The 17,734-nt window shown below is 60.1% G+C and overlaps 1 protein-coding gene across 1 annotated transcript; it reads left to right on the top strand.

The window, feature by feature from the left end:
- The first annotated feature begins 4,434 nt into the window (after nucleotides 1–4,434).
- LOC112985459 (SNF-related serine/threonine-protein kinase-like) lies at nucleotides 4,435–14,986 on the top strand. Its single transcript, XM_026104096.2, has 6 exons — nucleotides 4,435–4,594; nucleotides 5,252–5,878; nucleotides 11,464–11,605; nucleotides 11,909–12,121; nucleotides 12,367–12,495; nucleotides 12,809–14,986. Exons 2-6 carry the CDS (start codon nucleotides 5,290–5,292, stop codon nucleotides 13,797–13,799), a joined length of 2,064 nt encoding a protein of 687 aa, XP_025959881.2. The 5' UTR covers nucleotides 4,435–4,594; nucleotides 5,252–5,289; the 3' UTR covers nucleotides 13,800–14,986.
- Nucleotides 14,987–17,734: the final 2,748 nt, after the last annotated feature.

The raw sequence follows: 17,734 nt of genomic DNA on the forward strand, positions 1-17,734 counted from the left end.
CAGTTTCTCAGAGCTGAGAGCCCTCAGAGGACCTGCTGTCCACACCAAGGGCTCTACTCTGCCACGGGAAAGAAAGGAGAACTGGCTGCACTGTTATCTTCAGCCCCATCACTGGCTCTCACAGCCACATCCAGGAGCTTGAGCTTCTTGGTGCTGTGAGATGCTCGATTGCCACTCCAAAACCCGAAGGAAGCTGCATAGTTGCAGGGACAAGCGTCAGTGTGCATCATGGATGTACAATCTCCGTGCACCATGCATCTGCTCTTGCCCTTTCAATGGAGGGCTTCAAAGCAGAGTTGGCATGTATATAACAGGCAATCGTATGAAAGGATATGGACCTGCATCTCAGGATGCATCCACACAGTGCCTCATCAGGAGAAGGAGCAGACCCTGACATGCACTAGAGAAAAGGAGCCAGGGTCGGAGGGTGAGCCAAGGGGCTGCAATGGGAGACACTGCTCACAGAGCAGAGGCCTCCAAAGCCCCTTTCTGCTCTGAAAACACTAGATCAAGAGCTGTTTGATAAAAACGTCAGTACAAGAAGTCAGAAAGGCAAAGAACACCTTTCCATTTGTATCCACAGATGCACATGCAGGGCAGCAAATTCCCCGGGCTCTGCCGCATGCTTTGTTCCCACTGTCCCAGAGACTGTTAACTCCACTGCTTCCCTTCAAGCATCTCTTTCCACAACCCTACAAACTACCTGCTTCCCGGTCTATAGCTCAGCAGGGCTTCTTTTGGAAACATCCATGTCCCTGTGAGGAAATGGGGGGTGAGATATGAGAGGTTCAATGGGCTCTGATTTACCCTGCCAGGCAGCCCAGCAAGTGAGGCAGATATCCAGAGCGCTGCCCCTTGCCAGGCCACTCGCAGACCCTGCACACCCGGCAAGGAACTCGCAGTCCTCCAAGCCATGTGCCCAACATGGTGTGAGCCATCAGTCCTGATGGCAATGCCAGACCTGGGGCTCTCTGCAGCCTCTCCTCGGCCCTCTGCCCACCCCATCCTGCCCCACCCAGCAAGAGCTGTTTCTTCACTGAGATCAGGCCGTAACCAAGGGCTGGGTCAGAGGGGATGAGGCATGAGACCCCATCCACTTTGTCCCATTCTCCTCCAGATTCACATAGCTGCTGGAAACACTCAGCAGAGGCTTTGCGTACTGCATCTGCCTGCGCGCCCCTGCGCCCAGGTTCTGCGGGATGGCAGAGCCCTAAGAGGGGCTGCTCTGCTGCTGGGCATTTTCTCCTACTGCAGGCTGCTGTTAACAGCACCCAGCACAGCACCCAGCTGAGCTCCCCATGCCCAGCACCCAGCTGGGTCCCCCTATGCAAAGCACACAGCTGGGACCCCCATGCACAGCGCCCAGCAGCCCCTGCATCTGGTGCTATAACCGGACAAGGCTCACCCTGTGCTGCCCCCCACAAAAGCAGAGGCCTCCTGGCCCTCCTAGCTCCAAGCTTACCCCAGCCCCAAACTCAGAGGGGCTGCAAGAGAGGCCACGCGTCCCAGCGAGCCGGGCTGCAGCTGCCACAGGCCCCCAAGGCCGCGGGCGGCTGACGCCAGCCCCTCGGCCGCAGGCCCTGCTCATTAGGGCTTGTTTGGAGTCTGCAGGGCTGTGGGTGGAGGGCTTCTGGAAAGGCATTAGCGGTAACCAGAGAGGCTGCATTGAGAGCTTTTTAATCTGCAGAAGCAGCGTTTCTTTTGTGCACGTCCCCGCGGCCAGTAACGAGCTAAATGAGCCGGACCCCGCTCGCCAGGCCGCTTCCAGGAAGAGACGGCCCCGCAACGGAGGAGCAGCACCCTGTTGCTCTGCCTGTGGGGGGGACAGAAGGGGGCCCGAGGGCTCTCCTAAGTGCCCTGCTGCTGGATGGGCTCCCACCCCCTGCAAGCCCTGGGGACGGAGCAGCTCCGGCCACCCCTGCGCTCCCCTTGGCCCCAGTATGCCCACTTAACGGCATTTCCACTGCGGCGCTGGGGGCCAGCAGGACCCCGCTCATCATCTGCTCCACCCTGGCCTTGGCGGATCAGGCTGGAAGCGCTGCGTCGGGGCTGGCGCTGGGCCCTGGGGGGCACAGCCCTGGCCCCCCTGCCGTCCTGCCACGGGCAGAACAACAGGGTGCCGTTCCCTGCCGTGGGGCGTCTCTTCCTGGAAGTGGCCTGGCGAGTGGGCGGCCAGCTCATCCAGCTCGTTACTGGCTGTGGGGACGTGCACAAAGCAGACGTTGCTCCTGCAGATTAAAAAGCTCTCAGCACGGCCTCCCTCGTTACCACTAATGCCTTCCCAGAAGCTCTCCGCCTGTGACCCCACGGGCTCCAAACCGGCCCTAATGAGCAGGGCTGCGGCTCCGCTGCAGGGGTTGGCATCAGCCACCCGTGGGCTCAGGGGCTTGGGGCAGCTGCAGTCCAACCCCCCGGGGCACACGGCCTCTCTAGCAGCCCCTCTGAGTTTGGGGCTGGGGAGAGCTCAGAGGGCCAAGCTGCCCCATGGTGTCCAGTGGCTCCCGCCATGGGAACGGCCCTAGCTGTGGCGGGCCCGGGGCTGGAGAAGGGGATCTCAGCACCCGCCTGGTCCTTGGGAATGGAAACAGAGGGGGCTGCCAAACACACCTCTGCCTTTGTGGGGGCAGCAGGGGATGAATCCTCATCCAGTGACAGCACTAGGCGTGCAGGCTTTGGGGCAGCTGGGCAAGGATGTCATCATTCCCAAGGGGAGCCCCAACCCACCATGCACTGGGATGAAGCTGGTCTTTGGGGTTGTGTTTGGAGATGCTCTCAGGGAAGCAGTGGAGTTAGCGATCTCCTGGGACCAGCAAGGCAGGACTGTGAGCCTCAGCTAACCAGTGCCTCCGGTCTGAGTGGACCAACAGGCCGCAATTGCCTGCCCGGCCCGTGACCATCCTTCCCTCCAATCCTTCTCTGCAGCTGCTGTGCCCTACTGAGGCTCAAGGTGAGCTCTGAGACAACGCAGCTGCAACCTGGGATCAGGCTGCTGGCACACAGCGGTGCGAGAGCTGCATTCAAGCTCAGGCTGTCACCTTGCCCGAGCTATGTTGCAGCACTGCCCATGCCAGCCTTGCCCTGTGCCAAACCTGGCTTGCTCGCTTGGCTTCCTCGCCTGGCCTTGGACCTGCTGTGTCACCACAGAGTTGTCTGGTGATCGTTGGACTGTGCCTGACCCTGGCTATGGTCTCCGATCCTGCTCTGCTCTTCCTGTTCAGCTGTTGAGGACTGCGCCTGGCCTGCTCCCCGGGAGTCTGGGACCGCCTATGTCTTTGGGATTCATTGCTTTGGGGAGGAGCTGTGGGGCACAGCACGGCCACAGGCTTCCTTGCCAAGCACCAAGAAGAGGGGTACAAGCAGTCGCTGCTTTGCTCAGTGCTCGCTGGTAGGAAGTGGTGATCTCTGAGCTCTTTTACACTCACTTTTGTGTGTTCATTTGCCCTCAAGAGATTTTTCCTGCTACCTATTACTTCATTTACAGCCCGCCTCCTGAGAGCAGTAGCAGGGTCCTCCTGGGAGAAGAGACACCAGGCCCTGAAGCGGTCAGGGAAGGTTGTCACAGCATCCTGCGGATGTCTTGCAACCTTCCCCGTGCCCTTCGTTGCCTCCAGCTTTTGTCCCCGTCACACAACGAACTCCAGGTGCTGTCCCCTGTAGGAAGGCTGCAGTGATGGCTGAGGGACCTGCCTCCCCCACGAGGTGACACCCCAAGGGGCTGTGAGCGCCCACAGCACACGAGTGCCTCCTGCACGTCGGCTGTGGCGTGTGGCAGGAGCGGACTGCACAGCGGCATCGCCTCTCCCGGGCCTGTCCCTGAGCCAGCGTCCTGCCCGCAGCAGCAGCTGGGGACCCCACAGCCAACAGCCAGCAGCAGAGAGAAGCGACATGGGAAGCAGCACACGTGCAGAGTGGAGGCGAGACGGCGTGGGGAGAGGCGGGGAAAGGGGCCTGCACAGACCACTCCCGGGCACCCTCGCGTTTCACAGCCACCGGCTGCAGCCGTCCTCTTTAGCCCACCTACACTGTGGCCTCCGCCATGTCCTGAGCTGTATGGATATCCCACCGGGCCGGCAGCGACAGCCTGGAGGCTCCGCCAGGGCTGCCCACGGAGAGGTGACGCGCTGCCGTGCCACGCACACCAGCGCTGTGCGAGCGGCGTTTCCCCCCCTGCCCTGCAGGCCAGGGAGCCCAGCGACCAGGCCCATCTGCACCCAGGGCTCCCGCAGCATGTGGCGGCAGGGATGGCTGGAGGCGGGAGGGCTCCGGGAGCACCACGAGTTTCACCCGGCCTCAGCACCGGCTGCCCACAGGGACGTGGTGCCACGCAGGCCTCAGGCAGACCCAGGGACGCCGCGCAGCCCCGGGGGCGGGGGGGGCAGCCCGGGGGCGGGGCCGCCCGGCCGGGGGCGGCGCGGGTGCTCGGCGCTGTACAAGCCAGGCGGCCGCCGCGGGCCTCGCTGCGCTCTGCCGCACCCGACGGCGGCGCGAGGTGCCCGGGCGCCTTTAAGGCGCGAGCCCGCAGCCCCTCTGACGTCACGGGGTGGGCGTGCTGCGCGAGCCGCAGCGCCGTCGGCGTCGGAGCTGCGCGGCGCCGGTGAGTGCGGCCTCCCGCCGCGCTGGGGGGGGGAGGGGCCCGGGCAGCGGCCGCCGTGACCGGCTGCGGGGCGGCGGGGTCCTGCGCGCGGCCCCCGTGCGGCCGGGGCTGGCCGTGCCCGCGGCGTCCGGGGTGGCCTTGGCAGTGCCGGGGGGGCCCGGGGCGCCGGGGCCTTGCGGTGCTGGTGCTCTGGGGGATGGGAGCTCCGGGGTGCCGGGTGTGCGGGGTGCTGGGGTGCCGGGTGTGCGGGGCAGCTGGGGTGCCGGGTGTGCGGGGTGCTGGGGGCCTGATGCCTAGGGTGCTCGGGTTGCCGGGGACCCTGGGGTGCTGGGGGCCTCCTGTCCTGGTTGTCTGGGGCTTGGAGGTTGGTGCTAGAGTACCCACGGTGCTGGGGGCTCAGAGGTTTGGGGGCTGAGGTATCCCAGGTGGCCAGGTGCTGGGGCCCTCATGCCCAAGGTCCTTGGGGTCTCTAGCGTCTTGTTGTCTTGGGTGCTGAGGGCCCCGGTGTCCAGGGCATCCGGGGGGGGGGGGGGTGATGTGCAGGGAAGCCCAGTGTTTAAGGTGTGAGCGCCCGGGGTGCCCGGCATCCGTGGTGCCCCCAGGGCTGGGTGTCCCGTTCCTCACCCTGTGGCGACCAGCAGCTGTCCTGTCTCGCAGCATCCCGGTGCCCATCCCTGCCTGACACTGGCGCGACCATGGCTGGGGCCCAGGGCTGCAGCGAGGGCAAGATCGCAGGGCTGTACGACCTGGAGCGCACGCTGGGCAAGGGCCACTTTGCCGTGGTGAAGCTCGCCCGGCACGTCTTCACGGGACAGCGGGTGGCTGTGAAGGTGATCGACAAGAGCAAGCTGGCGGGCGAGGCGGCGGGGCAGCTTCTGCAGGAGGTGCGCTGCATGAAGCTGGTGCAGCACCCCAACGTGGTGCGCCTCTACGAGGTCATCGACACCCACTCCAAACTCTACCTCATCCTGGAGCTGGGCGACGGCGGGGACATGTTTGACCACATCATGCGGCATGAGGGCGGCCTGGCCGAGGGACGCGCCAAGCACTACTTTGCGCAGATCGTCCATGCCATCTCCTACTGCCACAAGCTGCATGTGGTGCACCGCGACCTCAAGCCTGAGAACGTGGTCTTCTTCCAGGAGCAGGGGGTGGTCAAACTCACGGACTTTGGCTTCAGCAACCGATTCCAGCCTGGCAAGATGCTTACCACTAGCTGTGGCTCTCTGGCGTACTCGGCACCTGAGATCCTGCTTGGAGATGAGTACGATGCACCGGCGGTTGGTAAGGGTGGTTGTGTGCGGCATGTGTCCCTGTGTGACGGGAGCTGGCATTCGCCCTGGAGATGTGCCCTCAGAGTGTGTGTGTGTGTGTGTGTGTGTGTGTGTGTGTGTGAGCTCCTGTGTTAGCAGGTGGGCTGTGACACGTGGATGCACTTGCTTGCTTCCACATAGTCTTCCTCTGCTTTCGCTGTCCTCTGCCTGGAGCTGGTCCTGCCAGTCTGCTGTCTGCGTACCTCGCAGCCTCAGGTTCCCTCTTGGCCACATGCACTGGTGTAGCCTGATGATGAACAGGAGCTAGGAGTATCCAGACATCAGTGCAGGTGGCACCAGTAACCTTGCAGGGAAGAATCATGTGCCAGGGATGCTAAAACTGCTCAGCCCTGCCCTTGCCACTGGAATAGGAGGTTCTGCAGGGTGATTCTTCCTGCTTAGACCATCCCCTTCCCCAGAGAGCAGAACAACAGCTCTTTGTAGGAAAAAGGCCGTAAATCTGCTGTAGTGCCCTCCAAGTGGGTACTGCTGGGGTGTCAGTCAGGAGGAGCAGCTCTGGAAAGCAGCTGGTGGAAAAACAACACTAGTGTTTTCTTTCTTTTCTCTCTCTTTTTTTTTTTTTTTTTGAGGTGTGATGCTGGAATGAAACCTGCTTGGGATGCTGCTGTTTCTGAGGAGCTCAGAAAGTTTCCTCTGCTCCAGCCCGGCCCAGGGAGCATTTCCTCTCCATGGCTGGAGGCCAGCTGGCCTTCTTGCCCTGCGTTGTGGTGCTCTGGATGGGGTGCTACCCCTCTCCCAGCCCACCCAACTCTCCTGCCACAGCACGAGTGGGGCCGCAGGGTCTGGAGGCGCTGAGGAGACTGTCTCGGTGAAAGGCCTCACGATGCTGGGGCATGGGGAGCCAGGCAGGCAGAGGCATGGTGCCGTGAGGCCCTGCTGGGACAGATGGGACGTGGGAGGGAAGGCTGGGCCTGATGGGATCAGGGCCAGCTCTGCTGGAATTTGGGGCATGAGGACTTAGAAAAAAAAAAAAAAAACATTGGGAGTCCTTAAGGAAAAGTTCAGTTTCAGCATTGTGAAAGAAGACTCCTAAACTGAAAACTGCTGTGGCTTAAAAGAGAACATAAAAATCGTAAACTCATAGCTCTGCAAAAGCAAATAAAGTGAGGAAAACTGATGAAGATACAGAATTATAAAATGCAGGTACTTGACTTAAGAAGCTAAAAGTATTAGTGAAAGCCCCTGGGCCTGTCTTCAGGATTCTTTTTTTTTTGAAAAAGTCCAGCACTGGTGTAGGTTGGCTATAAGGGCACAGAGTTGTGCACTGTGCATGAGCAGCAAGTTGCCCTCGACAGGAGAAGCAACAGCAAAGCACATCCTGTTTGTGCAGGCATGGAGAGCGTTAAGACAGGACAGCTGAGCTGAACTGCTTAGCCCTGCCTGGTGGTAAAAGGGGCAGGATGACAGAGCCATTGCTTTCTGGTTTCACCAAGTTTGGAGCTTGGACAAAGCTGCAGTTCTGGAAGGGCAGAGAGCAGAGAGCTGCCTGCACCCAGGCTAGCCGATGTACCCAGCACAAAATGGATTAAGGATAACCATATCCAGAGGAGACTTCTGGAAGGCATTTAAAAAAACCTGAGCCAAACAGCTCTGTTCAGAATTAGAGCAGCTAGGATTAAAGGGCCGGGAGGGGGGAGAGCTGGTGGGCTCTCATCCTAGAGGCAGCATTCCCAAACCTGTCCCTTTGGAATCTGAATGGAGCTGGCCTAGGAGCTCCCCTGGGTGGAGGTGAAACTGCAAGATGATGTAAAAACATATGGGTGTGTATGCAGAACTGCATCCCTACGCAAAGGGAGTTCCTGTCCCTTCTTGCTCACACAGTGCTGGGGGGCAGCTCCCCAGAGAGACTGGAGCAGGGATAAGTACTGTTAATGGGGAGGGAAGAGAGCAGGGAGCTTTGTGTGAAGCGTGTGCGCACGCGCACACACACACACACACACACACACACACACACACACACACACACACACACACACACACACACACACACACACAGAGAGATATATTGCATTCATATATTCCAGTCACAGGGGAGACATGTGCAGATGAATGCTCCTGTTGAGCACTGAGTGCTGCAACTGGCATCTGTCCTGATTTAGTCCCTGTCCCCAGAGGCTGAGCAGCAGCTGTGGTGGAGGGTGGTGATCTGGTTTGGGATGGTGTCCATGCAGCTGTATTTATCCTGGAGAGCCAGATCAGAGCTGCGTGCCCAAAGGCCGAGAGAGGCTGGAGGGGCACTTTGTAGTGTAAGATCAACCTTTGCTGATGGTGCTGTGTCCAGGGGAGGCCACAGAAGAGGAGGGCTTCGCGCAGGGCTAGTCCTGCACAGCACCGGGCCATGGGCAGGATGTAGAGCACTGTAAAGTCTCTGTCGTTCAGAGGCCTGGACTCCCAGACCCAAGATCAGCTCTGGAGGGCTCCCGGAAACCATCCCTCCCCATGCATGTCCAGCGTGGTCCCTTTCAGAGCAGGAACATCTCCACTCTTGTATCAGGTTGTTGTCAGGTCCTGGCATGGCCTGGCTGTTAGACGCTTGCCCCTGGCAGCAAGCACCCTTCCTGTGCGGCACAGCCATCTGCAAGCCCTGCAAGGCTGTGCAGGCACAGTTTAGGGCATCTTCTCCACCAGGAGAGATGGACAGAGCCCTGCTCCCTCCTCTAGCAGTCCTGGCATGCCACCTTCCTTTCCCTCCAGCAGTGTGCAGAGCCCAGCCTGTGTGGGGCCATGGGCAGGAGAAGGGTGTGAGAGCATCCGCTGCTCCTTGGCCTCCCATTGTCATGGCAGGAAGCACTTTTCCTTTTCCTATGGCCACGATCCTGCTAAACCAGGGCACTCCTGTGGGCTGTGCCCTGTCCTGCTCTAGCACCCTGAACACTGTAGACTGGGGCTGTGCTGGAGCCCCCGGCTGTGCCATGGGAGGGGAGGGTGAGAAATGGTGTTGCTGGGCTGGCCTGAGCCCCCAGCTCTGCTGCTCTCCTCTTCTTTGGCCAGGCCTGGTGAGGATTTGTGTAAGCACGGGGGTGTTCATCTTTGCCTTCCACCCCCCTGCACCGGGCTGTTTCCCGGAGGTGCTTCCCGGGGCCCTGTGCTTGGAGGGCTCTTTGTGAGCAGTGGGATTTCCAGAGCAGCTGCCAGTGCAGGAAGCGCCTGTCACATGCCAGGTTATTTATAGCCAGCAGGGGAGTGAGCATGGAGGCTGTTCCTCTCCGAGGGCTGCTCGTGGACTGCAGGGCTCTTGGGCACTAGTGCTCTTTGCACTAGACTGTTGGCAGCCTGTACCCTTGTCTTGACTACACCCCAGGGCAACTGCCCCTGCCTGAGCCTCAGACCCCAGAAAATACCATGGGCTCTTCTCGCCTTCAGCTGCCTCTGCTGCCCAGCACACCCATGAGCAGTGTCCCTCCTAGCTGCCCTGTCCGTTCCTGCAGGCTGCCGTGCCCCCTTCTGCTGCCTGCCTGTGCAAATAGCAAATGCCCCTGTGCCAAGAGCGTGACCTGCAAAGGTGCCTGAAGCCACTTACATGAGCAACTTAACCTCAGCAGCCCTGTCACCAGATGGCAGCCACCCTGGAGCACAGCTCCCTGGCTCTTTTCTTTGCAGGGTGCTTCTTGCCCCAGGGGTCCTTTCCTCTCATGTCCCAGCTCCTGGGCCTAAGTTCTGCTCTTGAGCTGAGTGAATGGCCGATGCGTGGTTTGAGGTCTTGGAAGCTGACTAGCAAAAGGGTGGGCCCTTGTGCATTAGTGACTGTCTGTGATGCTTTAGCTTCCCTGCCAAATCCATTGACCCTTTTCAGTGATCATCAGGATGCCGTCCTGTGCTCTCCTGGTCTGGGGCTGTAAGGGGAGTTGGGCAATGGGTATGAAGCTGAGATGCTCTGACATCCCCTGGCATATCAAAAAAATGCTGGGGCACTTGCATGTTTGTGTGTGAAACAACCCGAGTGGTTTCATGCTTCTGCTGCTTGGGGAGATGTGCTTGCTGACTGTATATGGTTGTACAAAACAGATTGTACCTGCTTGAACTCCTGCTGTAACTGTGGGTGGGCATCGAACTGTGAGGGACAAGTAGCTGTGTCTCGGCCACAAGCAGTGACAGCTCTAGCAGAAGTGCCTGCACTCTCTGTCCCAGTCCCTGTGCCATGCTGATGTCCTGCCCAGGGCAGGAATGTGCCTGCTGTATGTGTGTAGCACCCTTCCCCATGCTTGTGTGGAATACGCACATGGACTGTCCCTTAAGTACCACATTTGCAGAGAGGCCCCTGGCCCTCACACACAAACATGCTTCTTTTTGTGCCCACTGATGGATCTGACCCTGTTTTATGTAGTTTACACACGTCTTCTCTTGCATGTGAAAGGCCAGCACACCTGGGTGTTTGCCTCTGTGGGATGACACGTGCTCCTCTGTACATGAATATTGCATGCTGTTTCCTGCATACCATGTACAAGCACGTGTGTGTGTGCCCAGTCACACACAAATAGACAGAAATGGCTACCCGACCCCTGTGCTTTAGCAGGAAGCTTTCACCCACATTTGGGAATGTGTACCAGGAGCCCCCATCCCTCAGTGTGGCTTGTTGGGGCTGTACCCTGCCTGTACATTATGTCCCTGCTGCTTCTGCTATGTGTAGCTAGGCCACCTCCAGCTGGAGCCTTTCCAAAGGGCATTCTTGCATTGAGACCCCAAGCACAGCCAGACTGCTGCCCTGTGGGGTTTGGGGTCACACAATCCGTGTTCCCATCCGTGCGATCCCCATGGTGTCCCTGTGTCACAGGCACAGCCCTGTGACGTGCTGAACTTCAGCACATGCCATGATGCTGGTGATGGGGTGTGTTTGAGAGTAGTAAAGGGCACGGCTGAGTTGATCTGAGTAATTGCAGGTGACCTAAAATGGTGGCAGGGGCCAGTGACAAGGAGGTGGATAGAGCATCGGGCAGTGGCTCAGGACTGGTCTCCATGTCCCTGCCTATGAAATGAGGATAACAACACAACCTCTTTTGTGAAGTGCCTTGAGACTGGCGCAGATTAGGGGATAGGGAAGGTCCTTCCCCCCAGCCTTGGTGGGGCTGTGGTCCTGCTGTCTGTGGGGCAGGACCTGGGAGCCATCACCCCTGGGGAGCACCCTTGCAAGTGCTGTTCCTGCCTGTGTTCTCTGCTCCGTTATTACCTGCCGGATCAGCACTGAGGGCAGATGCATCAGGCATCCCCTCTAAAGGGCCCTGGTGTTTGAGCTCTCTCCTGCGCAGTGCAGGGTGCAATCTGAACACCTTCAGGTGCTCGGACTTGGCCCAGACCTGCTCTCCTGGAGGGTATGGGATCTCTGCATGAGGCAGTGGGCACAGACATCATTTCTGCTCTCACACTCTGAAGACCCTACAGACACCAAGTACTCAACAAAGCCTGTGGAGCTGCTCCCACCCAGGGCAATGCCGAAAGCCTGGGTTTTCCTTGGGCTTCCTCAAAACCAGCCCGGCAGCAGTGGCTGCATTGATCTTCTCAGAGGGGTTGCTGAGCTGCATCCTTCTCTTCCTCTTACAGACATCTGGAGCTTGGGTGTCATCCTCTACATGCTGGTGTGTGGCCACCCACCCTTCCAGGAGGCCAACGACAGTGAGACGCTCACCATGATCATGGACTGCCGCTACACTGTCCCGCCACACGTGTCGGCCCAGTGCTCTGAGTATGCAGCTCTCCCCACCCGATCCCACCCAACCCCCTGCACCGGCACGCTGGGCCTCCTGACCCCAGTACAGCCTGCTGCAGGTGGGCACCCAGTGGTGCTGCCTGACTTGCTGCCCTTGTGGGTGCCCCATCCGTGGAGGGGTGGGGATATTTGGAGGCTGGGTGGGCAATAAGCTGAGGACTTGCATCAGCTCTGGGATGAGTGCTCTCTGGTCTCAGAGCGCAGCTGCGCTGGGTTTGTGGTTTGCAGCGCTATGCACACAGTCTGCTGCTGGATTTGACACATGCCTTCTCCCGGCAGTCTCATCTCCAGGATGCTGCAGCGGGACCCCAAGCAGCGTGCCTCCCTGGAGCAGATTGAGAGCCACGCATGGTTGCAGGGGGTGGACCCGTCCCCCGCCAGCCGCTCCCTGCTGCCCCTCACGTCACATAAGCGGGTGTCCAAGGAGGAGCACGACATCATCATCCAGGCCATGACATGTGGGAACATTGCGGACCGGGACACCATCCAGGAGTGAGTGATGGGGTGTGTCCCCACATGTGCAGTCAGTGATGTTGTCTGGCTGTCAGGTGGGAGGGATCAGAGGGGATACTGAGGCAAGACTCCCTAAAGAAGAGCTCCTGAGTCCTGGGGGGCTGGGGGCTGGCCCCCCCGAGCACATCTCCTGGGTGATGCATGGCTAGCAGCACTCCTTCACGCACTGATGCGGGTGCCGGGCTTGTCTCTCCCTTTCCTCCCCTCCCTGCCACACTCCCTAGGGCTCTCGAGGCTGATCGCTACAACCACATCACGGCTACGTACTTCCTGCTGGCAGAGAGGATGCTGAGGGAGAAGCAGGGCCACCGCCTAAGCCTTGTCTACAACCTGGCCAAGCAGGTCCAGAGCAGGTGAGCCCCACTGCTCCAGATCTCCATGCCCAGTGCCCCTGCCAACCTCATACTGGGCCCTCCAGTCCCACAGGCCAGAGCAGGCAATGGCCAGCCCTGGCACACTGCCCACAGCCCAGACTGAGCACATTCTGCAGCTGCAGGGTGAAGAAAATGGTCCCCACAGGATACCAGGATGCCCATGTAGCCCCCACACAGGGCCCCTGCTGGCCCCACGCCCCTGTTCCTGCCACAGACCTCCTTGCTCCCCTGTGTCAGTGCATGGCCACGCGCCAGGCTGGGCTCTGACTCTTCCATTCTCCTCATCTCTCAGGACCAACTTGTCGGACACTTTCAGCCCCATGGGTAGAACCAGCGACCTTTCACCTTTCACAGAGGTGCCAAGCAGCCTCACCACAGGCCCCAGCCTGCAGCCGCCCTCCCTGCACGTCAGGGGCAATGATGGAGAGATCAGCCATGGCAGCAGGCAGCACACTCGAGCACTGCTGAAGGCCCCCATCATCGAGACAACTATTACCAAGAGCGCCCCGGCCCTGCAGCAGATCTGCGAGGAAGAGGAGGAAGATGACGAGGAGGAGAGGAAACCCAATGTGACTGAAAGGAAAAGTAGCTCATTGAACCAGGAGCAGATGCGAGACTTCCTGCACTCCAGGGCCTGCCGGCTGTCATGCCATGGGGAGGCACTGGGCTCAGGGGCAGAACCAGCTCCATGGCATGAGGCAGGGGGCTGGGGCACGTGCCAGCCGGTGACAGATGCTCGGGGATGTGCTGGCTGGGATGGGAAGGGTGTCATCAGAGAAGGACATGGAGAACTTGGGGCTGGCAGTTTCTCCCTGGAGATGCGGGATGATGGAGCAGCAGGCAAAGCTGGGCCCACTGTGAAGAAGGAAGGTGCTGAGCGCAGGGACGCAGAGGCCCCCAAGGAAATGGGTGCTGTCCTGTCACCCAAGACCTGTGAAAACCCTGGTGCTGGGGTCCCTCAGGCCCAAGGAGCAGAGACAACTTCCTCCACCCTACTGGGCTCACTGGGGCCTGCAGACAAGTCCCAAGGGCCCGAGACACCCGCCAAACCTTGCAGCCAAGCCAAGCCAGCAGCAGAGAGCTCCATCCTTGGCCCTGGGGGCACTGAGCCAGGTGTGGAGAATGTGATAAAGCTGGACCCAGGTAAAAACAAGAATGCCAGTCTCAGAGACAGGATCCTGCAGTTCCCACTGTGTGAGAAAGCGCTGGCTTTCAAAATCCGTCCCAGCTCCAAGGAGAGCCTCCTGTCCCTGGGGCAGTTCAACTGTTGCCATGTGATTTAGGCCCAGGCTCAGGCTGTGAGGGAACCACCTCATTGCTGGGGATGTGGCTGTGGCTCCGTGGCTGGGGTGCTGGCAGGCACAGGGCTGAGAGCCATCATGCTGTTTCAACCCTGCTCCCCTCTGTTTCATCATTCCTTTGCCCCACAGAGCGGAGGCTGAGGGACCGGGGATGGGCATGCTGCCCCTCCCCTGTGGCCCTGCTCCACCTGCTTTGCCTCCGCTTCCTGCAGTCCCCTGCCTGCCTGCTCTGTGCCACCTCCCACTGGCACCCAGGGCCTGGCACCCGCCTTGGGTACCTGCAGGTGCTCCTTGCAGGCTGGCTGGGCGCCAGGCAGGAGGCAAGCTGGGACAGAGCATCCCCAGGTCACCCATCACAGCCAGAGGGAGCTGTCACCCTCTCTGGGTCACGGGGACAGCCCCCAGTGCCCGGCAGAGCGCCTCATTTCCTCCCTCTGGGCTAGAAATGAGGTCTGTGGTTGTTGTGCAGCTGGCAAATGCTGGTGCTACCCGTTTCCTTCCTACCCCTGGGCCCACCCCGCACCGGGGGGGGGGGGGGGGGGGAAATCCCTCCCTGCACAGGTCGGCATGCCCTGAAATCCCGGGGGTGAAGGGCTGCTTGGGCCTCTCCAGGGCCTAGCTGGCCACCAGTCCACCACTGGCTGGGGGATGGGGGGGCAGATGAACAACAACACATTTTTTAACTACTAGAAATAATTTTTTTAAATAGTCTATTTTAATGTAATTCAACAGAGATTGCTATATCCCCCTACCTCTACCCGAGCACTCCCGGGATGGGGGTCCTGCCCCCAGCCCAGCAGCATGCATGGCCCCAGGGCCAGGCTGTCTAGCCAGGCCACCCCCTTCCCAGGGTGTGGCTCTGAGGCAACCACTTCTCCATCCGCAGTCCTCCCTGCTACCCTCCCCTGGGCTGGATGTGGGCACAGGCTGGGGCCAGGCACAGGCCTGCTCCATGTGTGCACCCAACTGAATGCTGTCCTGTAGGCCTGCCTACACAGAGAAGCTTTCTATTTATTATCTCTTTGTTTTCTTGCTGGCAAGAAATGAATAGTGACTAATGTGTGAGACAGAGCTCAGGCTGAGCTCTGTGTAGCATGCACTGAATGGATCGGAGCCGCTGGAAAGCAAAGTTCATCGGCCCAATAAAATGAGCTCTTGATTTCAAAGTAGTTGCTGTGTCTTGTCATTGGTCCCTGAGGAGCAAAACTGTTGCCATCCGACAGCTGCCCCGTGGGGCAGGGCACCAGGGCTGGATGCTGTCCATGCAGGATACTGTGGAGCATCTGCCCAAACCAGGTCCCTTGATCCTGGCAGGGCAGGGATTTTGAACAGGGTCAAAGCAGGCAGAGAAAGACAGTGCATAGCTGCCGGTAATCTCTCTCCCCATCACCACTCTCCTACCTCAGTCCCAAAAGCCTTCCCTTGCTAGTCCTTGGCAGGCACTTTTTTCCCCAGCTCAGTGTCCTGCCATATGTCTTTCCAGTACCATGAGGATGGGCAGGGATGTGGGACCATGTCCTCCTTCTGGGCGACATCCTCTGTCTGTGCCTCTCTCTGCATCCATTTCACAACGGGCTCTCCCCTGGGAGGGCGCAAGTGATGTACACACAGCCCAAGGCCCCGACAAAGCCCTAGGCCTGCATGGTAGTGAGAGCTGCCCACCCCCACTTCCCCGGGAAGCCCGGCTTTCTCTAGCAGACGGAGAGCAACCTAGAGATCAGAGCAGAGGCGGGAGGGTCCTGGGTAGCCGAGCTCTTCTGGTGGTGGGAAGGCAGTGAGGCCTCATGGCTAGAACTGGGGGGGGGGGGGCCCTCAGCCAGGCTCCCTGGGCTGGGTGTAGGGTCTGGAGCCCCTCTTCTCTCCCCGCTGCTGGGATCAGCACAGGAGCGGAGGGAGCTAGAGGGGAGCAGTGCACAGAGGCAGAGGACGGGGAAGGGCAAGAGGGTGAATGGAGATTTCTTCTCTCTCCTGTTCAAGCCCTGGCCCCAGGTGTCTCTGGGGTTTCTGTCTGCGGAGGGATGAGCAAGACAGAGTTCTCCACAAAGCTCTTCCTCCCCAGAGCCCTATGTACGGAGGAGCCTGATGGGCTGATCTGGTGTCGCTGGCTCAGCCAAAAGGTGATGCTGACTCCTGCACTCCCACCTGTGGCTCCCTCGTCCCCTCCTGCCTGCGGGGAATGCTGCACGGGGATGGCCCCACTCCATTTCCCTCCCTGGGTGGGGCTGGAATTACAGCAGTTTTTCTTTGCCTTGGGCCTACTCTATTTTCCAAAAACCAGGAGAAGAAAACACGCAAAGTCTGAAGGTAGCTGGGCAGAGGTGGGGGATGACAGCAGTGGCATTATCGAGGGAGTGGGAAGGATGCAACTGGAGCTGGGGAGTAGCAGCTGCTTGGGGTCACTGGGCAGCTGAAGCCATCGCCTTGATTGCACACAGCAGTAGTCTGGGGGCTGTTCTGGGAGCCCCACAGTGAAATGGCCCAAGATGAGTCCCTGTCGCCTTCCCCGCCTGAGCCTGCCGGCGTTGCTCAGGGCGTCCTCGGCACCTGGGCACGGCGGTGAGGGCGGAGAGCACGCCGGGCCCGGCCCAGCGAGCCGCACGGCCCAGCGAGGGACCTGTCTGTGCCGAGCCACGGCCCCTCGGGAAAGCCCTTGGTGGCAGGGGGCGGACAGCTGCTTGCCCTGCACCCCTGCAGCCCCTCGCCCACGGCTCTGCTCCCCCCACCAGCATCGCCGCCCGCCCAGACCCCCGCTCCCCAGCAATGGCCCTTACTCCTCAGCACAGCCCCGCATCCTGTCCCCAGGCACCTCTGAGAAGGCAGCGCAGTGAGCTCCCAGCCCAGCCCCTCGGGCAGCAGAGCAAAGCCCCTCTGCTGTGCGGGGCTTGGGCAGGGCTGAGCCCCCAGCGGGGCAGGTCTTGAGGCGTGTCCCTGTCCCTGTCCCCAGGGAGCTGCCGTCGTGCTGGGATTGCCTCAGGTCCTGCTGTAGCCCCAGGTATGGCACAGCCCAGTGCCAGAAGGAGGCAGAAGAAGGAGACTTGCTCCTGTCCCACCTGAGCCCCCCTCACCTCTCTTTCAGTCCATGCAGCACCCGGCAGCTCAGACGTCAGCGCCACGTTGCTGGGAAGAGCTGGTGCCCCTCAAATCCCATTTTCCCGGCAGAGCAGTGGGCTGCTAAGGCAGCGCTTTCAGCCAGAGCCAATTGCTGGCTGATGCCCTCCTTGCTCGGGTGCACCCAAGCCCAGCGATGCTGCCTGCAGCCCAGTGCCCAGGCTGTGGCTGCAGGAGACATGCTCCTTGCCTCGGTCCTGAGAGCTCGGCACCAGGAGACGCAGCACCCACCGGCTGCCGTCCTCCACCACAGTCTGCGGTTAGCCTAGTTTCAGTGAAGACCAAGTTATACACCAAGTGTGTAAGAAAGTTAAGTTTATATTCTGGTAAGCATGTAATTCGACAAGTAATTCACTGTCACCTGGCACTGGGCTGGGGGAAAAGAGCAGAATCGCACGGCAGGGCCTGGCCCCCACTGCCACCCCCTGCCCAGCTCTGTGACAGGGCATGGCCCCCACCTCCTCCCCCTGCCTACAGCCATGGGGGGGGGAGGACGCTGCCCCCAGGTCCCCACTGCTGTTCTTCCCCTCCCTGAGGCTGCAGCCCGGCTCACTGCCCCACCGACTGAGTCACTTGCTCATTTTTATACTGCCCGGTTTCGTTTTTCTGGTTAAATGGACAGGCAATGAAAGGAAGAAATCCACCTGCAATTCAGCAGCCTCCATAGCCCCAAGCCCTGCAGATACCTGAGCCAGTGTAGGTGGCTGCTGGCAGCCCTCCCCTGTCTTCACTTACCCCGCAGCGGGCAATACAGGGAGAGCCCTTGCTTGCGCAGTGGCCCCTTCACGAGCTGGGCCCTGAGCGTCTTT

This window comes from Dromaius novaehollandiae, chromosome 13 (assembly GCF_036370855.1).
Source record: "Dromaius novaehollandiae isolate bDroNov1 chromosome 13, bDroNov1.hap1, whole genome shotgun sequence".
Lineage (NCBI taxonomy): Eukaryota > Metazoa > Chordata > Aves > Casuariiformes > Dromaiidae > Dromaius > Dromaius novaehollandiae.